This window comes from Epinephelus moara, chromosome 24 (genome assembly GCF_006386435.1).
Source record: "Epinephelus moara isolate mb chromosome 24, YSFRI_EMoa_1.0, whole genome shotgun sequence".
Lineage (NCBI taxonomy): Eukaryota > Metazoa > Chordata > Actinopteri > Perciformes > Serranidae > Epinephelus > Epinephelus moara.
In genome coordinates, this window is record NC_065529.1 from 41,759,948 (window position 1) to 41,779,813 (window position 19,866).

Here is a 19,866-nt window from a genome sequence, read left to right on the forward strand (position 1 = left end):
AGAAGTTACAGGTCTGTGAGAGCCAGAAATCTTGCTTGTTTGTGGGTGACCAAATACTTATTTTCCACCATAATTTACAAATAAATTCTTTAAAAATCCTACAATGTGATTTCCTGGATTTTTTTCTTCATTTTGTCTCTCATAGTTGAAGTGTACCTCTGATGAAAATTACAGACCTCTCTCATCTTTCTAAGTAGGAGAACTTGCAAAATCAGTGGCTGACTAAATACTTTTTTGCCCCACTGTATGTTAACTGGCTAGTTAGCTAGTGACTTGCTAATCTAAGCTAATTTAAGAAGTGACGTGTCCATGAAGATTGTGACACCAATGCTTGGCCAGTAAAACTCACAACTGCACCTGCTCTATAGGCCACACAGTGCGAAGCAGTGCCAATCACCCAGGTCATTTATAAGAAGCACTTTAACTATTTTGGCCTCATGACCCGCCCTACTCTCCCTCTGATTGGCTGGTACTCATTGCCTTTGTTGGTTGGGCTTTGCATTGACTTTGTATGTAATCTCGCCATGCAAAATGCTCACTTCATGTCTGGTGTGAACATATAAGGATGTCAGGGTGAGCCAATCAGAGGCAGAGAAGGGCGGGATATGCATTCAGAAAAAGAAACAAGCAAAGCGGAGGGTGGACACTAGGGTCGGGATGGCGTTGTATGAGAACCGCTGTATGACCGCAGTGCACAGCAGTGGTGACAACCTAGCCAGCGGGATACACACACAGGGAGTGTGACTTCATCCTCTGCTCAGGAAGCCATTACTCCACTATATCTTTACATATCAAATAGTTGCTTGCTGCTTTATTAATGCTCTGAATATCATACCTAGCTACCTTTAACTCTCAGTCTTGTTTCCAAGTAATTTCCTTGGTTTAAACCTCTGTGGTAATATCTTATAGTCAAAACTGTCAAAGGTATCATTTTGAGGCTTTGTGGGCTTGTTACAGGATATCTGCATCTTAAGACTGATGAAACAGCTTTGAAATCCTCAAATTCCTTCAGCCATATTTATCTAACTCTTTCCTTGCAGCGATTCTATTGCTGAGGTTTTGTCAGCACTATAATTTTCATGTATCCCCACTGGGGTGGAGTGTACATAATCAAATAGTACAAAGCTGAGAGTACACACACATTTTAAAGTGGTGATGATCCTTTGGGTTTCTGTTGCAGGCGATTTCAACCACATGGTAAGTATACGGCCGTGTTTACCCAAAACAGACAGAGAAGGTTGTATTTAAATAATACTGTGTCATCAAAGCTTTGACTGTGAAGAAAAAAGTGCCCAAATCAACCAGTATGGTGCAACGATCAGCAGTGTCAAACGAGACAGCCTACAGTGTCCAGCAAAGTCCTGGATAAATGATTCAAATGTGCAGCAAATCTGACAAAGCGGTGAACATCCGCAGGGGAAAACAACGGGAAGAAGTGAAGTGTATTTGAGTCCACGATCCTCTAGCCTCGCTCCGAGTCATATCTCTCGCTACAGGTTCTAAGTGCCGCTTCTCCAGATCCTGGATATGCACCGCAGCCCCTGTGAAGTCAGCCCTCTTGAGTCCATATTAGTGGAGAAGACAAGGTTAGCAAAGAAGTAACCAGAGCTGACCTGTTAAGCTCTGTGGGAGATACAGTGAACCAGAACTGTGCCTCCTCTGCGTGGCCATTCAGCTGATTAAGCTCGTATCTCTGGAGGACTGGGCGAGGGAACAGAGGTGAAGGAATAAAAGGAGACATTCCTAGCTCAGCTCACTCCTGATTATGAAGATCTTGAGGCAGACTCAATAAGCAGCTATCTCAGCACTGATCATCCAGATTTTTCAGCTGCTTCTTAATTGATGCAACTTTAAACAGAACTAGAATTACCACCTTGCAACTGCGCGTACCAGTCAAGTTACATCCTTGTCTCTCCAGACTCATATGTATCCATGACAGTTGACAATGTTTCAAATATGCAGCCCAGAAGATCTTTATAATAAGCAGTTTGAAGGGGACATCCAAGATTACCATCACCAATTCAGTATCTGACAAAATGGCTAACCCCCTTCTGTTCCTGACTTATGGCGTTGAATTATGGCCAGAAATGTGTTTTTGTAGAACATTATGATGCCGCAGTGAAGTTGACCTTTGACCTTACAGATATTTAATGTCATTACTTCATCACTTTACTCTTTCAGACATTTGTCTGAATTTTCTGTCATAATTAGCGCATGAATTCTTGAGTTATGGCCAAAAACATGTTTTGTGAGATCACAGAGAGCTTGACCTTCGCCCACCATATTTTAATCAGTTCATCCGTGAGTTCAAGTGGATGTTTATGCCAAATTTGAGAAAATTCTCTGAAGTGCTTGGGACGGCTGTGGCTCAGAGGCAGAGCTGGTTGCCCACCAATTAAAAGATCAGCATTCCAATCACAGGCTTCTCCAGTCTGCATGTGGAAGCGTCCTCGGGCAAGATACTGAACCCCAAGTTGATCCCAATGCCTGTTCCATTGGTGTGTGGGTGTGTTGAAATCTGGATAGCAGGTGGCACCATGTATGGTAGCCTCAGCAACCAGTGTGTGAATGGGTGAATGTGATGTTGTATAAAAGTGCTTTGAGCGTTTGGAAGACTAGGAAGACGTTCTACCAGTGCAGTCCATTTACCATTTACCTTATTAAAATATCACCTTCACTAGAATTAGATCGATGAAAGTTCAAAGGAATCTTTGACCACCAAAATCTAATCACTTTATAGTAGAGTTATAGTGAACATTTTTGCCAAATTTGAAATTGTTGGCCTGTCATCTTTGTCTCCCCTGCAGGTGGTGCAGAATGCTGCAGCGAGACTCCTCACTGGTGCCAGAAAAAGAGACAGCATTACATCAGTGGTAGCATCCCTGCACTGGCTACCTATCAAATACTGGGCTGGTTTTAGGGTTCTTCTTTTTTGTAGGATGTTTTTTTGGGCATTTTGCCTTTAATGGACAGGAGAGCCAAGTGTGAAAGGGGAGAGAGAGGGGATGACATGCAGCAAAGGGCCACAGGCTGGACTCAAGCCCGGGCCGCTGCGGCAAGAGCCTTGTACATGGGGCGCCTGCTCTATCCACTAAGCCACCGACGCCCCCATTTTAGGGTTCTTCTATTTGTTTTTAATGCCATACATGGGCTGGCACCTCAGTATATTGCTCAACTTCTCTGCCCTTACTCCAGCTCACAACATCTTAGATCTTCAGAACAATGTCTTTTCACTGTCCTACGTACGAGGCTGGCGCGTAAGGGAGACCGTGTCTTTGTGTTAGCTGCTCCAGAGCTTCGGAATAGCCTTCCGCTCTCGCCCTTCACTGACACTTTTAAGACAAATCTTAAGACACATGTTTTCAGTGACCTTTACGCCGGATTTCCACCGGATGCGTGTCCATTGCGGAACGGCAGCGCTGGTTATCCACTGCGTGCTCTGCCATCCGTCAATACCCACTGGCTGCGTTTGCTGTGCGGAGCGGTGCAGCTCCGCCGGAAGACATCTCGGTGCACTGCCGTGATTAATATCTCCTCGTCTATGGTGTCAACAGGGTGAAATGATGTCTGAAAACCTCTGACCTGTTGACTTCAGGCCTGCCTCTGCTGAATTGCTGCGTTGTGCTCCGGCGTCCGGCAAAAATAGAAGTCCTGCGTTTCTGTTGCGAAGGGCGCCAGAGTGCCGGAGCTGTGACGGAGCCGGAACGCAGCACAGATCTGTATTTAATGTTGAGCATAAATGAGCCTTTAGTGGTTTTAATATTTGAGTACTCTATAATCTTTTTACATATAAAATTCTTCTTACCGGTGTTACACTGTTTTTGCTGTGACCTTGACCCTTCAGTGGACGTTTCTGCCAAATTTGAAGAAGTTCCCTGAAGGCCTTTTTGAGATATTGCCTTCAGGACAATTGGACAGACAAACGGGCGGACGGACAACCTGAAAACTATAATGCCTCCAGCCACAGCTGTTGCCACATATAAATGTAAATGCATGATAATATATGTATATGTAAAATGAATGCATGCACATATTAACTCTGTACTTAACAAGATTACATATTTGCTGCTTTGCTGAATGTTGCTTTTCTGCAGGTTTTATATTTGGCATAAGGTCGACGAAAACATCTGTAAACAAAGGTTGTACATTTGCCACTTGACCTATTTTTCTCTCTCTCACAATGTAGCTCATTTACATTGAAAATGAAAGCGAATTTATAGGATGTGGGTGAAACATGCATTTTGTTTACTGTTAGGGTTTTAGTTTGTACAGTTGTATTTGTAGATGTCATCAACTTGTATTTATCCAGGGAAGGTTTGCTTAGCACACATGCTCCTTTCCAACAAAAGACCTACTATCCATTTACAGAGCAAGACAAACTCACATCTGGGAGCTATAATTAAATGGTAATGGTTTGCAGTTTGGTATCTGAATACCATATTAACATTACCCAGAAGAGTTTATTTCCTGTCATTCATTATTGTCTAGCACCGCGCGAGAAGATTCCCCCCCCCATACACCTCTAATGACATGGCGTGCAGATGAACACCTTAGAGAATGACTACACAAAAATGGAAAGCATGACAGAAACAACACCCAGGATGATCCTCTGCACATAATGGTGAGCATCCCTGTGCCATAACTCAGAGTTCAGAGCACTAGAGCTAAATGTAGCTTATTTGTGTGTGAGAGCGCCAACAAACATTGTGTGAATCTACAAAGAGTTTGATTCGTTGTCCGCGCCGCAGCTCCAGGCAGTAAATCTTGATGACATCACAGATTACAATGCTGGCTCTCGGAGGCTGTGTGCATAAATCTTTTTAGAAAATGAAAGGAGAGGATTTTTTTCCTCAAGTGCCGCAAAAAATCCCATCAAAACAAATAAATAAAGACCCCTGTCGAGCTGTTTCATGTATGAACTCATCCATTTACGTCTTCAGACCATGTTTCAGGGAAGACTGAGGATATTTACCTGCCGGGGAAAGGAGGAGAGTTGACCTTGTAAATAAAGATGGAAGTAATGTAACACATTTCCTTGAAGCATATTCCGTAATTTATCGGATCTTAAAGTTTTGATGAATGAGTGCCAATTTAGGGAGCAAACATGATTAAGGGCCGAACAAGAAAAGTGCAGTAGCAAGTTGTGCACCGAAACTGCAAGCTTTAGACAACAGCACTACCACTAATGACACAATGTATTTGTCACGACACTTGGTAGGTGCTCCTAGCTGCCATGCACCCAGTATTTTTCTACAAGTTGTCATACATGCCCTGAAAGATGCTTATAAAGGGGGGCACAGTTTGATGCTGTTGCAAAATAATGCATTTATTGTAAGCTACTGAAGGTGAAAGTACTGACTGCGTAGCTTCTATAACATGTGTTATCACTCTTCTCATGACTTAAGACAATAAAAGTAAGGAAAAATAAGACAGGTAGCTTTCATGATACTGTCTACTGACAGTTTTTTTCTCTTTTCTTTCAGTGGTAGGTCATCTTTGCTGGTGCTTTGTTGTAATATGCTCCGTACAATAAAGCAATCCATTGTAACACTCATGGCTTTCTCTTTTTAAATGTTATCATCCCTCACACTGGCTGCCATTCAGGGGTTTTGATGTGTCACACACTTATAATTCCCACGTACAAATGGCAACAAATTAGTTCCCCATTAAGATTTTTTAAAATTAAATTAAACTAAATTACATTTTTTAGCTACAGTTTGTCACCTTATTAGGAAATGGGTGTACACAACCTACTGATACAGTCAATTAAAAATTAATTCCAAACTTTTTGTATAGTATAATGCGTGGTTATCACAAAATCCCACGGCACACCTGGACTGGCATTCCAGCACACCACGAGAACCACTGGGTCAGACAATATTTCGGAACAAAAGATTCTGAATTGATAAATATTATGATCTTATTATGATCATATGATCTCGCCTCACAGCAAGAGGGTTCTGGATTTAAACCCACCAGCTAGCTGGGGCCCGTCTGTGTGGAGTTCTCCCTCTGTCAGTGTGGGTTTTCTCTGGCTTCTCAGGTTTCCTCCCACAGTCCAAAGACATACAGGTTAGGTTAAAATGTGACTCTAAATTGTCAGAATGTAATATTTAGGAGTCACGACAATGTTGGGACAGCTTGTATTGTTTTGACTTTGTGAGTCTGTGGGTGTGTCATCACGGTGAAATGTGGTCCTGGTTACACTAATTGCGGCAGAACTACCACAGAAGCAGTTTGGTGTATTTTGCCAAGCGTTTATATATCTGTCTCTGTGGAGAGATTTTGTCAACGCAATTACACTGCAACCATGTAAGTTGCAGTCACAAAACTGTTCATATGCTTGGTTGAGATCAAAACGAAGAAATGGGTGCTGTCCTAGCAAGTGGGCCGGAACTGGGGGGATAGGAGGTATGTGAGAGGCCACTGGTCCCCACCTTACACCCCTGGCTCACTAAATTTTACAGCTGTTTAGCTGAGATCACAATGGTCCGAGCAGGAGCACCTGAAGAAGGGAAGGGGCCATTTCTCCCCCACTTTTACGCCCCTGGCTGACCTTTGCTTTAAATCGTGCATCGCTGTACTGTGTTTAGAGCGACCTCATCACAAGATGAGCTCTAGTTTTTGCAGTGTATGCCACACAACGTGACTATTTACATCCAGTTCCAGTTATTTCCAGACAAAAGACATGTTTTTAATAGAATGTCCCTTAAAAACACTGAATACACAGACAGAAAATGAACAGTGAAACATGTTCCATAATCTAATAAATATAGGTTAAGTTAACAAACCATGCCCATGACCGCACCGAAAACACTGATAAAAGCAAAAAAATTCTATACATATTTATTTTCACAAGACATTTAGCACATAAAACACTTTTTTTCTTATCAGCCTTTAGGATAAGGGTGCTTATTTTATCAATAAGCCTACTTCTATGTAAATGACATTTATCAGCAGCCACTTGAAGCTCTGTTCGTTGCTTCCTCTTTCAGGAGGAATATCCATTTAAATAATGTACAATTCTGACAATATGCTCAGATGGAAGCAGCATTTTTTTTTAGCTACAAGGTAAACTGCAACATTATGTGCCCAGTAATAATTTAGTCATTTACCTGAGTGGCGAGGCTGGAGACATCCATGGCTGTGACAGAGTTCCCGCAGCTTGCCCACACTGAGTCATCTAACACTAACAGTGTCCGCACTGGTTCTGTGCCGAGGCTTACACATCTGCAGGAGTCTTGGTCCCAGAAATCATCTGAGGGTAAAAAAAAAAATGCTCAAAACTACAAGCAACATATAACAAGAACGTGAGGAAGCCCTTTAATAAGTGTCTATTATCACTGCTAGGCTACAAGTTTTATTAATAAACTCTGAACACATGCCCCACTTCTATTTGAACACTGTCACATTGAGGAAGGCAATTAAATTAAATTCTTCCCACTTGTATCACAGCAAGTTGGCTTGGTGTTTACTTTCAAAATTCTCTTAAAGCTATTTAACGTCGTTGAGCAAATACTGAAGCACGAGTGGAGAGGGCTCACAGCCGAGCCTTGTTTCCTCACGCTCGGATGTGAAAACAGCCATGTGAGAGAGAAGGAACAACAGGTTGACCACATAAAGACTGTGACTTCCATTTCAATCAACACACTGCGCAGCACAACGTTTGCACCCTTGCCACCCACATGCTAATGAGTCTGGTGTACGCTTTAATCCACCCTCCGCTTGGTTCTTCTCTCTCGCGTGCTGCCTCGCTCTCTCTTTGTGCTTCATCAGTGTAAAAATGAAGCAGACCTTTCTTCTTTGAGTTTTAATCACGGGGACAACGTTACAGCGACCACATTATAAAGTGAATTACATAAGCATTTCCTTTGCTATGTGTTAATGAAGCAAAATTAGAGAACGGAGTGCACCCAGCCATTTAATTAACATTTTGAGTTGTTTATTTCTGCCTTTCATAGCAGAATAGCTTTACAATGCCTTCTGACTTCCACAGGTTAATTGCTTGGCATGTTGTAAAGGTCATTTTTCCACCTTTTCAAAATTCACTCTTGTAAATGTCCCTCCGGCCCCTTGCGCTAAGCAAGATCATGCAGACGCTTCTCCCTCTTTAATGCAGCAAGGGACCAAAATCTTCCCCGCTTCCTTTTGCAAAATATTGTCATTGTAAGTAGACATGATGTCTGATGTGTATATCTGTGTGACAAAAGCTGGAGCACATAATTCACTACAGAACAACGTGCTTCGTGATACAAGTCTTAACTGAAGCCTTGGCATTTCCTGGCTGCTTCAGACTTGTCTTTAAACAGTCGCACACTAGTCAAGGGCATAAATCTTTAACAGATGTGCCGAATCCACAAACATTCCCTGGCACCCTCCAGAGCTTTTCTCCTGTCCTTTTTTTTATATACAAAGCATGAATAGTAATATTTAATCGGCAAGCAGCAGCTTGGTGTAATTAATCATCCTTTCTGCTTGGGAGGAGAGAGGAGCACAGGAGGAAGGCAGGCGTGTTGACATACTGTGGCCAGGTAAGAGGAACCCAGTGATAGAGCTATTGTGCTCCCGCTGGCTGTGAAGGCTGCAAACCACTGCTGAGATGGTGTGAAGCCCCCCTGGCCCTGTGCGATGCCTGACTGAACATGGCATGCCGTTGACCCACCGGTGAAGTGGTATTTTCATATTTACAGTGGGTGTGAAAATCAGTAAGAACGGGAAGTCAAGTGCAAAGGGAAAGTGATTCTGAGTCAAAGGCAGTCTGAAATTAATGTCATTTTTCCAAATAATCTCATTCTGAAAATGGTCTTCATGAAAATCAGCATCAGACGATTGGTAAATGACATGACATCAGCGATGGCAGTGGCCGATGTTTTTCTGTTGTGTCACATTCATTTTGAGCAGGCTAAAAAACCTCGAGACTAACAGCCACAAACTTAAATTAATGAGCAGGTACAAGAAGAACACAATGACTGTTTGACTAATGGGCTCTGTGATCTTATTGTTGTGTGATGAGATTACTTGTAGCAGCCGGTGTCATGTCGTCCTGAAGACAATGGAAAATGTGTTTGTGACGAACAGAAACTTCCCGTTTGGGACAAAAGGACGCCTCAGAGGATGCACTTCATTGTTTCCCTGATAGTGCTACATTGTGAATCTGTTTAAAATCAGCAGAGCTAGTTATCGTTAGCTCTACGCAGCCGGTGGCTGCAACTAACAGCACACGGAGGTTGCACTATGTGGCATTATGATGCATTCAAGCTCTATTCAGTAAACATGAGTATAAGACAAAAGTAAACTATAATGTTCTAATGATTTGTTTAATGTAATCTTATAAAATGTTGTTTTTGGTGAGAAACTTAAATAATTACAGCTGTTTGAAATAGAGATGAGTTTATGTTTTTGCAGCAATAGAAAATAGATATTAGAGAGGAAATCATGATATATTAAATATAGTAAAAGGCTTTGGAAGCAGTTATTTCTTTTTTTATATATCACGGGTTGTTTAATAAATTTGTACGTACAAAATAAACAACATAAAAAGTTGGTATCGGTATAAGTATTGGTGCAGAGTTTAAAAATCGGTGCATCCCCAGTGGAAACCACTTTTAGTAATAAAATGAATCACTACAAGCGGATTATTATTGCAACAATTTTTTTTCCTTTGTCTTTATTGCTCATGTAGATTACCATCTAACTGTCATCTGTACATTTATTATATAAATATTCCTTATCTGCTGCGAGGGTCGTAAGAACAGAGGGATGTCGTATGCTGTAAAGCCCTCTGAGGCAAATTGTGATTTGTGATATTGGGCTTTATAAATAAAATTGATTGATTGATAAAGTCATAAAATGGATAGCTTCTATTGACTGTTTCAAAATACAGTACAGCTGGTACGGGAACATTACGCGACCGCGAATGCAGCTGACAAGGGAGGCTTCAACCACAGGTGCTTTCCCAGTGCACGTTTGTGTTCTGCCTCCATCACCAGCAGCCATGGCTGTTTCTCATTCTTTGAGTAGGTAGCCTGAGGAGCACTAAGTTTCACTGCTGTGTCTCGTTAGCTCGTTTTTGGCAGTTTGTCTTAACTTTGAGGAGACTACATTTTTGTTTTTGTTTTTTTATTGAGAGAAAAGTACTTTCTTTCTCCCATCATGATTTCAATGTGCACACAGCACCAGCCTGTGAATTACTGTAGTTTTATTTCTATTTTTGTCCATATGTTGTGATTTATAGGGTTGTCTACCATTCACATCTGAACTGATACTGGTCCCAGTTCCTGTACCTGGATCTCAGTACTGGTACCCAACCTGGTACCTTTTTTCGGTACTTTACTTTTTCTGTAATAACAAAAAATGTAATTTCTGAACAAGCTGCAGGGGTGACGACTGAAACACAATTCTGCTCTACTGCTCTTTTCTAATCACACATAGACCTAATCTTTGTCTTGTTTTGTCTGTCTGCTAGTATTTAGAAAATGTCCATCATATTTGGCCATATAACACACATTTATAAAAAAGTACCACTGTCAAATATACGTTCCCTCTTGCCCAATCGACCATACAGGGCAACAGGCAGACACAAACCTACAGCCATCAGTCTGAATCCAAAGCAACCTTGAAAGCACCTTACCGTTGTTACCTCTTCCGTATACCATCACGGTCCCGTTCCGCAGGCCGGCGAACAGGAAGCGAGAGGAGTGCTTCAGGCACAGCACAGGGCAGCCCTCTGGGTTATGGAGGGTCAACAGGCATTGTGCTGCAGTGTCCACACTGCCGTAGACCAGTATGCTGGAAGAACAAAAGCAGCACAAGCCAACATGATAAATGAGCGTCATTTGAAATGACAGAGTGCCTCGTTTTCATGCAGTTTGATTTAACAGTGCACTTTGGAGCACAGCATTGTGTATGTGCAACCACTCCGTCTTTCTTGTGTTTGAAATGCCATCTGAACTTTGCTGCATCTTATTGTCTTCTTCAGAATGACAAATGCGCATCGCTGTTTGTTTCTCTGTCTGAGAAGAAAATGTTAAGTAGCATTGGAGCTGACAGTCTTTCGAGTGCGCTAAAATGCTGAAATTGTCTTTTTTATTTTACCGTATGTCTTTTTTCTTTTTCCCTGGACAGACACTTGCAGTGAAAGCGAATGAGTCAGCAAAAAAAACAAACTGCTGACATATGATTTAGGCTCCTATACAAATGACTAAACACTACTGTAAATGAAAATTACAGAAAAGTGGTGACACAATGGCTAAATCTGAAATTCAAGAATAAACAAACAAACAAGCAATTTATTCACAGTAACTGTGACAGTAGACTGAGATTAAACCTATCCTCTGTTACACACAGAGGGGATCAGAAGGTTTATTGGATTTGAAAATGAAACTGTGATCTTAGCAGCAGTGGCTGTATTGACGCTGTGTTGGGGGTATCAACTCTGATTTCTTGCTTTGATGAAATATTGACAAGCAAATCTATACTGTTGGACATCTCAGGGGACCATAACAAAGGATAATACAAAGGATATTATTTTACAACAGAAGCTGTGGAGTATACTGAAAATAAAACATTTGTGTTCTTATCTTTATATTTGTGTTTCTTTTTAGCAATAAATCTATGTCCAATGAATCAGATTTAATAACCTGACCTAGTTTAATATCACCAGAAAAAAGCTTTTTTTCTCTTTTTCCTCATGTGTCTGTGGCGTTCTGTAATTTAACATTGGATGCTATGACATTAATCACAATATTACCCTGCTATTATCAAAATGTGCTTAAAACTATTAAAATAGTACTTAAACCTACTGGAATCGTGTTTGTATTGCATCACGGATATAACACACATCTGTTTTTAGTGAACAAAAGATATGATATATTAAGATATGGTGACAGGCTATTGGTTTTAGAGTGACTGGAAAGATGCTGTTTCCACCTGTGGGAACTCAAAATAAAACAGGAAATCAATATAAGCAAGCTGTTAGCAAGCTAGATGGCTTTTCAAGTCACCTGTGAGGATATTCAACCTAACTGCTGATAGAAATGTTGGCACTGCACGTCTCAGCAAACCAAGGATATGTTATATTTGTACATTATTGTGCTGCTAATACATTGAGACTTAATGGTTTTTTCGGTTTCTGGGTTTAGTTAAAAACATTTGGTTACTGTTAGAAAAAGATTTTATTAGTAAAATACTCGCTTTTGATGGCACAATTGACCCTTTGCTAAGCCCCGCCCCTTTACAATGGTCAAGCTGTGGAAGCTAGCATGGTGCCTGCACTGTAACTAACTGAACTCCCTGTGGAAATATAAGCAATTTTTTTGATAAATGAAAAAGTGAAACCAGACAGAAGCATACAGTAGGGTCGACAATATGTGTTTGGAGGATATATCCAGGATGTAAAACCCACTCAGCGGCAAAAGCAGGCTAAAAAGCTAAAGATGGTTAGAAGCTAAAACTTAACTATAGGCTACAGATTACAAAAGTGAACCGCCACATTGCTGGCGATTGTGACAGTTTCAAGGGAAAGAACGGCAATATTCAACCAGTGGTGTGTTATCACAATGTGTGCAAATGAACGGTGTTTGGCTTCCCCCGTGCCACCAGCAGCCGGACCCCCACCATCGGACAGGCAGGGAGCTCCGCGGGAAGCCAAACGACGTTCATCTGAACAACGTGCGACGACACACAGCTGGTTGAATATCAGCAAAGTTTCTCTGCTGCTCTTCACTGGTTCCTGAACCACAGGGTCGGTCTTTATTCACTGTCAAAATCATCATAAAGTAGGCTATACCTTCAGGAGCTAGCTAGTGAGCTAGCTAACCCTACACTTTTTGGTGTTTGACTTTGGAATGGGGAAGAAACGTTTATCTTCTTCCAACCTCTCCAGGTAATAAGTATCATTAACACGTTTTGCTTGAAACCCACAAAACCAGCTTGAAAATGAAAGAAATCTGAAACGATCACACGACGGTCGATGGAGCACAGCCATGTTGTTGTCAGACCCTTGTCGGAGCTGGCCAAAGCTACACTATAATTGGCAAGTCTACATTTGAGGGACATTTTTGGCCAAAAACGCAGAAATGTTAGGTAAAAAAAAACGACTGCTTTTTGTGGCACTGTACTGGCAGACAACACAGCAATGTCCCTTTAAAAAAAAGCCCCTTTTTGTGGCACTATCCTGGCAGGAAATGCAGCGATACATACAATATGATACATATAAAAAGTACAAATGCAATGTATCCATGGTTTACAGAAATGTACCTTGCCAACATTTTCCTCTGGCGACTAGGCTGAGATATTCACGATTATCCCCATAACAGAAATTCACCATGATCAACTTATTTGATTTAGCAACTGAGTGTTTTTTTTTTATAAAATCATCCCATATCTGTGATTAGTCTCTCACCGCCCATCGTCTAATCCAACACAAATGTTGGCGCCGATCCCTGAAGTGGCTTTGTGAACTCCAGCCTCTGTTTCATCAGTCGGAGAAGGTTCTGGCACGTATTCCAGGCATCGGACAGCAGAACCTACCTGCAGGCACTTTACAGTCCTTGGCATGGGCCTGTTGAGGGAAAATATCTCTATGTGCCCATGCGAACCATCTCCTCCACCAGCCACCTGTGGGGAGAAAAAAAACCTGGTTGAAAAAAGGTCAGGACCCCATGTTAAGCTGTACCAATGGACTGAATCATAATGCCACGGGTAATAAACTATTCTGCTGAAACTGAAAAAAAAAGATTTAGAAAGAGCAGAGAGCAGAACCAGGCCAGCCTCCCTTAGATCATGCTTGCAATGTGCGTTCTCTGTCTTAATCAAATTGTGGAGGCCAGAGGATAATGTGTCTTTGGTTAAACATTCTCTACCTGTCAGCAATTTAGATTTCAAAAAAGTTCAAATCAATTATCCTTTCAGACCTTGTCGTTTGTAGTCCTCCCTCACTTCTTTTTTTCCTGAATATCACTTAGAATTTTAAACACATTATGTAATGGATTCACAATGTCATCTCTAGAACATCAAACAATTCTTATAACTCTGCGATCTTTTCATCAGCGAAGAACAGAGGGGCTCTCGTAAGTTTCTGAAAGGCTCTGAGTTGCTTATCAATGAGGGTTTTTTTTATGAGTTTACAAGATCAAGTCATTGATCTATTGCTCGAGTCATTTCATTATAAAATGAAAATAAAATGATTTTCAATTCATTGAACTGACATTTGATATTAACATGTCCAAGGTCATACTGAACACTGAAAGTCGCTGCTCTCACACCGAAGAATAAGCAAACATGAGAGCAAACAGACTGAGCTTTTGACAGCTGGGAGCATTCAGTGTCTCAATTTGGACCAAGTTTGAACCAATATGTGCCTGAAGATGTCTGTCTCTTTTAGAAAAGAGACTTGTTTGTTTGGTAGGTCTCTAACAAACAAGAAAGCAACCTTATACGTTATCAAAAAAGGTCTGACAATCATGCCAAGCTTCCCAAGGTGATTCACACCCCACAGGCTGAGTGTCTGCCTCAATAGAAGCTTGATTTCCTATGTACCACATTTATATTGGCCTTTGTGTAAGCCTGTCAAAGCCAATGCTGAGAAAAGGAAGACAGCAGGAGCCCTCCACCCTATCTCTAATGCAATTCCAATTAAGGTGGCATTGCTCCCATTCCTAAACAATTAATGTGTCGCCGTGGGTTTTCAATATGATATCACTCATTGCTCGTGCGCAAGGCCTAGGTGGATTGTCCAGACAAAATGCAACGTCCTCCTTGGAAAAAGGAGCACGGCTGCTTGCTGCTAGACACCACAGATTTATTCTCCGTATGAATCACATCGTGTGAATGTGACATGAGCTAAATATAGTCTTTAGCTCTTCTCCTCCACGCTCACCCTTATTTGCATGCAATCATTTGTTTGATTTGTATCAGCGTGCAGAATCTGGACAGGAGCGATCCTGTGGGCTCTTGAGAATGAGCCAGAACAAATAATGGTCTGTTGCACAGCGTGAAAAAAAAGATACGAGGGACTTATCTTGCAGCGAGGAGCCCAAAAGAAGAAGAAGAAGAAAAAAAAAAGAGCAGCTTCAAGTGACTCTGTGTAACCAGAGCCAGAGGCAAGGCCCCCCCTCACCCAGACTCCCCCCACAATTTATAAATTCAACTGTCCATCTGTGCCTCCCAAACCCCTGCACACACAACCACCACCACTATCCCCGTCAACCAACACTTTCCCCTCCTCTCTCTGTTTCTCCTCGCCTGATATCCAGTGCAAATACTGTGTCCTGACAAAGTCATCACTACTTATTTAGAGAAATAGATATCTGGAGTCGTGCCCTGGACAGATCCCTGCTCTCAGCTTGGGAGAAGCAAAAACTTCCCAAAAAGTAAATGCTCTGCCAGCATTAATTAGATTGCTCTGGACGCAGTGAGGTAGCGTGGGAGAATAGTCATGATGGCACACTCTGCTCAGTTTTATTTGTCACATTAAGAGGCCAAAACTGTGGGTCACCAGATTGTTGATATACTCTGAAACGGATGCATTTCAAGTTCCCCATCACTGACACTTGCTGTGAATTCTAATTCCCTGAATAAGTGCAGAAAAAGAGAAACATAACAGCAGATTTAATGGAGGCTTTATCTAAAAATGAGATGTAGGATGGAAAAAGTGGGACAAGGAAGGTGAAGGCAAACAGGGAAACACTGGGGCATCAGGCTGATTAGACACAATGTCATTACTCTGATCAAAGCACACAGAAATCCCCATAGCCCATCTCACTTTAACATGATTAGTGTCATCCCTTATTTGACAAGCCTGCCAGGGAGGTAGAACCAACTGGGGGCGGGAACGCTCAGCCACTAATTATTCTTGCTGGATCAGCAAGCCTTCACTATTATTTTTTAGCAGCTAACAGTTTGTTTCTGCTTTGGTAACATGTTGTATTGTATAGTACGTAACAATCACTGTCCTTGAAGGTCAGATGTGCTCAGTACTCAAGGAGCTACTTGTCCTGTTTGCAAGGTCGGTCCCAAAGAACTTCTAACTAATGTTTTGCTGAGTAAAGTGACTCTTTAGATTTGAATTCCATTCAGTACGAAAAATTGTCCGCTGAAAATGTGGACTCTTCAGTGAAAGGCCTCCTGGCTGAATCCCATTTCAAACTTACAGATAGCATTCAACACAAAGGAGCTGCACTCCTTGGGTCTCTCTATAGACACACAAGTTATTGTAATGCAATAAGTGTACCAAGGTTTGTTCAGAATATTAAATGTGACTGCCTCTAAATACAAAAATGCAATTAGAATTCAATCAGAGGTGCATTTTCATTGTTTACTGAGCATTGCTCCGTTTCAGTAAATCTCAGTAAACATTTTCCTTCTCGAAGATTCAGATTCAAACTCTTTCTTCTTTTGAGGAAAACTTGCTTTTAATGCAAAGACTAATTGCAGTGAGAGCTTAGACTCAAGTTGGGCACATTATAAAATGTTGATTTGAAATTTAACTTAAACGTAACTCACTTCAAACTTGACTCCCTGTTGAGTTGACTTTAAAACTGAAAACTTTCAAGTACTAAGTTTTGACCAGGTCAAATCCCAGAACATTAAAAAAGAATGAATAGGACAGCAACAGGTGGGGATTGATGGTCACACACATTACATATTTGATTATTAGGTCTAATAGGGATTTGTTCTAAGACAGGGGTAGGCATGCAACTATGTGGCCCTTTAGCTAGTAGGCGATTTGAGAGGGGACAAGGTGGGATGTCATCTATACTTGTAGGCAAAATAACCCAAATGTGTCCCCCATGGTAACCTGCCATCCCTCTTTATCCTGTCCTACGATCCGGACTTAGACCTGTGACCAATAAATTATTGAAAATTATTACATTTTGACTGAGCGTTTCTACACTGGACAAAAACATAAACACAACACTTTTGTTTTTGCTCCCATTTTTCACAGGTTTAAGTTAAATATCTAAGACCTTTTTATGTAAAATAAAGATTTAATCTGCTCAAATTTTGGTTGGAAATTTGTTGAAATCCATGTTAGTGAGCACTTTCCAAGATAACGCTGACCCCAGGCTCGAACTAGGAACCCTCCTGCTGTAAGGCAACAATGCTAACCTCTGCCCCACTGTGCCGCCCTGTTGCCCGTAAACTGAATGTTCATTTCACTATCATAAGCCATCTCAAATGTCGTTTCCTTGATTTTGGCAGTACATCCAACCGGCCTCACAACCGCATACCGCATGTAACCACACCAGCACACGACCTCTACATCCAGCGTCTTTACCTGTAAGATAATCTGAGACCAAGGATGGCTTCTGGGTTTGTTTTTCTGAACAGTTTGGTTTTAAGTAGTTATTTGATGCCACAAAAAGGGCGCATGATGTCGTTATTGGCAACTGTGTGTATCAATCGATGTAACTGGGTCAAACAGGTGTATGGGTGGGAACTCCATACCCTGGCTAAACTTCCCAGTCACTACTGTGCAGATTCTGGCTCCAAAAGCACAACATGGCAGCGCTTCATTTTTGTACAGTGGGAGGAAGTGGTTGTCCATCTTACTTCTCTCCATATATACTGTCTATGGTGTAGAAAGGGTCTAAGTCACCTTTAATAGTATGTGCTCTCAGAGAGGCTGAAGGTCAGAGAAGCCTTTGCTCCTCCAGACACTGCAATCACTGTGCCCTCGATGCCAATTCCATCATATCTCCTTTTTCACATCAGACTGAGCATCCAGTCCTCTTTAGAATAACACTACAAAGCAAAAGTCTGAGACACTGAGCCGCAGTCTGTGTCCTGGAGGACCCGCACTGGATTTAGCCACCTTTTAGGCCGAAAGAGGATTACCTGATAAATTGCCCACCTTCTCCAAAAAGGAGGGGGAACAAAAATTGAAACTTAAAGATTAATAGTGGATTCTCTGCATCATTCTTTTCCCCCTGAATTTCTACTCTTTCCTAAATTCCCACAAGTCCAGGGATTGTGATGTGATAGTCTAGCAGCACAATTTGCCCCACTCATCTTAAAACACTCTAGAGCACTTACCTTTAGACTGTACTGTATTAATTCACAGTTTCCTGGCGACATTTTATAGAGAAAAATGGTGCATGTCCCATTCTTAGCCTTGAGATACCTTTTTTTTAAATTCTGTTTTTAATGAATGAGAGCAGAATTGTTGAAAGGACTTTTAAATGGTCATGGTAATTGGGTTATAGGCTAAAATTATCAGCAGCTGTAAAATATGCATCGTTGTGCTTTGTCATTGGTTTTAGTTATTTGGTGTGTGTGTGTGTGTGTGTGTGAGAGAAACACATTACTTACCCAGAAGTAGCCTTGAGGTAAGGAGGTGCTCGCTGCAGAGAAGCCCAACAATGCACAATGAACAGGATTGTGGAGGGCAGCTTCAAGCTACAAGAGACAAAATGAATATTGATTTAATACGTATCATGGCTCAATACTGCAACCTTATGTTTTTTTGTTCTTTTGATGAAGTCTAAAAAGAAAAAAAAAACTCTCAGTGGCCGCAAAACTGGCACAGACTGCTCACTCTCCAAGACGATATATGAGAAATTAAATTTCCTGCTGACCATAAAGCGCCTCAACTCTGCTGTATACCAGAGGTTTGTCATTTTACATCAGAGCTGATGGCTTTTCATCCACATCATAAGCTGTAAATGTAAGTGTATGGAAACTTGGCTTTAGCAGCACTCACATTTGAACCAATAGCAGCACTGGTTTTGGTACCTGAAAATTGGTACCAGTACCCAGTGGTTCCTTTTTTGGGTACTTCGCTCTCTCTGTAATAACAGAAATTTAATTTTCACACAAGCTGCAGGGGTGATGTTGTCGACCAAAACACATTTCTGCTCTTCTGCTGTGATACCAGGCTATTACTAAAATTATACAGAAAAGAAAATAGACCAGACACTGAAATTATTACGGCAGATCGGTGCTGCAGCGATAGCTTTGGCAGCCACAGAGCTTAATGATTGGCTTTTCAGCTTCAGGGCCTTTCCGCCTCCTGTCTTAAGTTGAAACTAGTGGCTCCTTGGAGCTCTGTTGCCGGCCTCAGAGCTCTCAGGTCACAACATTTGGCACTGATGGATTTAACATGAATCAGTACTTGGTAGTACTGACGTAATTTAGTCGTAACCATTATGCCAGGTTCACACTTCACAATATCAGCCCGATTATAGCATGATGCAGCGCCATACGGTTGCCGGCTTCGATTGGGAACATCACAATGAGTGTCGTACGCGATAATCCATCAATTAATCTCGTGGAGTTTGTCATGGTAGACGACAACCGGCACCAGGTCTAGGTCGCCTCACGATGTCCCAGCATAAAGTCCAGCATGTTTGAATTTGTTTATGTCTTCCACGACTGCTCCCATCACAGCCGTCACTTTGACCAGTAGAAACACAGAACGATCTGCTGCCGTAGACAACTGTATGACAACAACACCCCAGGGTTTTTGCTATTTCCTCTAGGGACATTACCACACAGAGTAAAAAGAGAAAACTCATGGTGTGAAATAGCAGAGGCACTTTGTCAACCCGCTGAGTACTGCCATTAGCATCAAGCTTGCAAAGAATATTATTTCTTCATAATGGAGGATGAAAAGTAATGAGATTATAAAATAGTGGTGGTGCTTTTACGTACCACAACTGCAGAGGCTACCAGCTTCGTTTGAAACAGACTACATATGAAACGGGCCGCTATTTATTATTCCCGTTTTTCTATTTTTACCTTCAATCTGCTCCAGTTTGCCTTATTAAAGTTAATGCATCGTGCAGTCATTTCAAACTCAACACTTCCTGTAGCTGTTTAAAATTAAAAGCCCCTCACAATTCCGGTTGAGAGAATCCCTTTGTT

General features: G+C 41.6%; 1 protein-coding gene across 2 annotated transcripts in view; it reads right to left on the bottom strand.

Annotated features, from left to right (window-relative positions):
• The window catches only part of arhgef10la (Rho guanine nucleotide exchange factor (GEF) 10-like a), a 167,089-nt gene that overhangs the window by 21,311 nt on the left and 125,912 nt on the right, over positions 1–19,866 (bottom strand). For both annotated transcript variants that reach the window (XM_050038813.1, XM_050038812.1), the window contains 4 exons: positions 18,313–18,399; positions 13,403–13,617; positions 10,631–10,788; positions 7,116–7,258 (listed from right to left, as the gene is read on the bottom strand). In XM_050038813.1, coding sequence (XP_049894770.1) covers positions 7,116–7,258; positions 10,631–10,788; positions 13,403–13,617; positions 18,313–18,399 — 603 coding nt within the window. The remainder of the gene's footprint in view (positions 1–7,115; positions 7,259–10,630; positions 10,789–13,402; positions 13,618–18,312; positions 18,400–19,866) is intronic.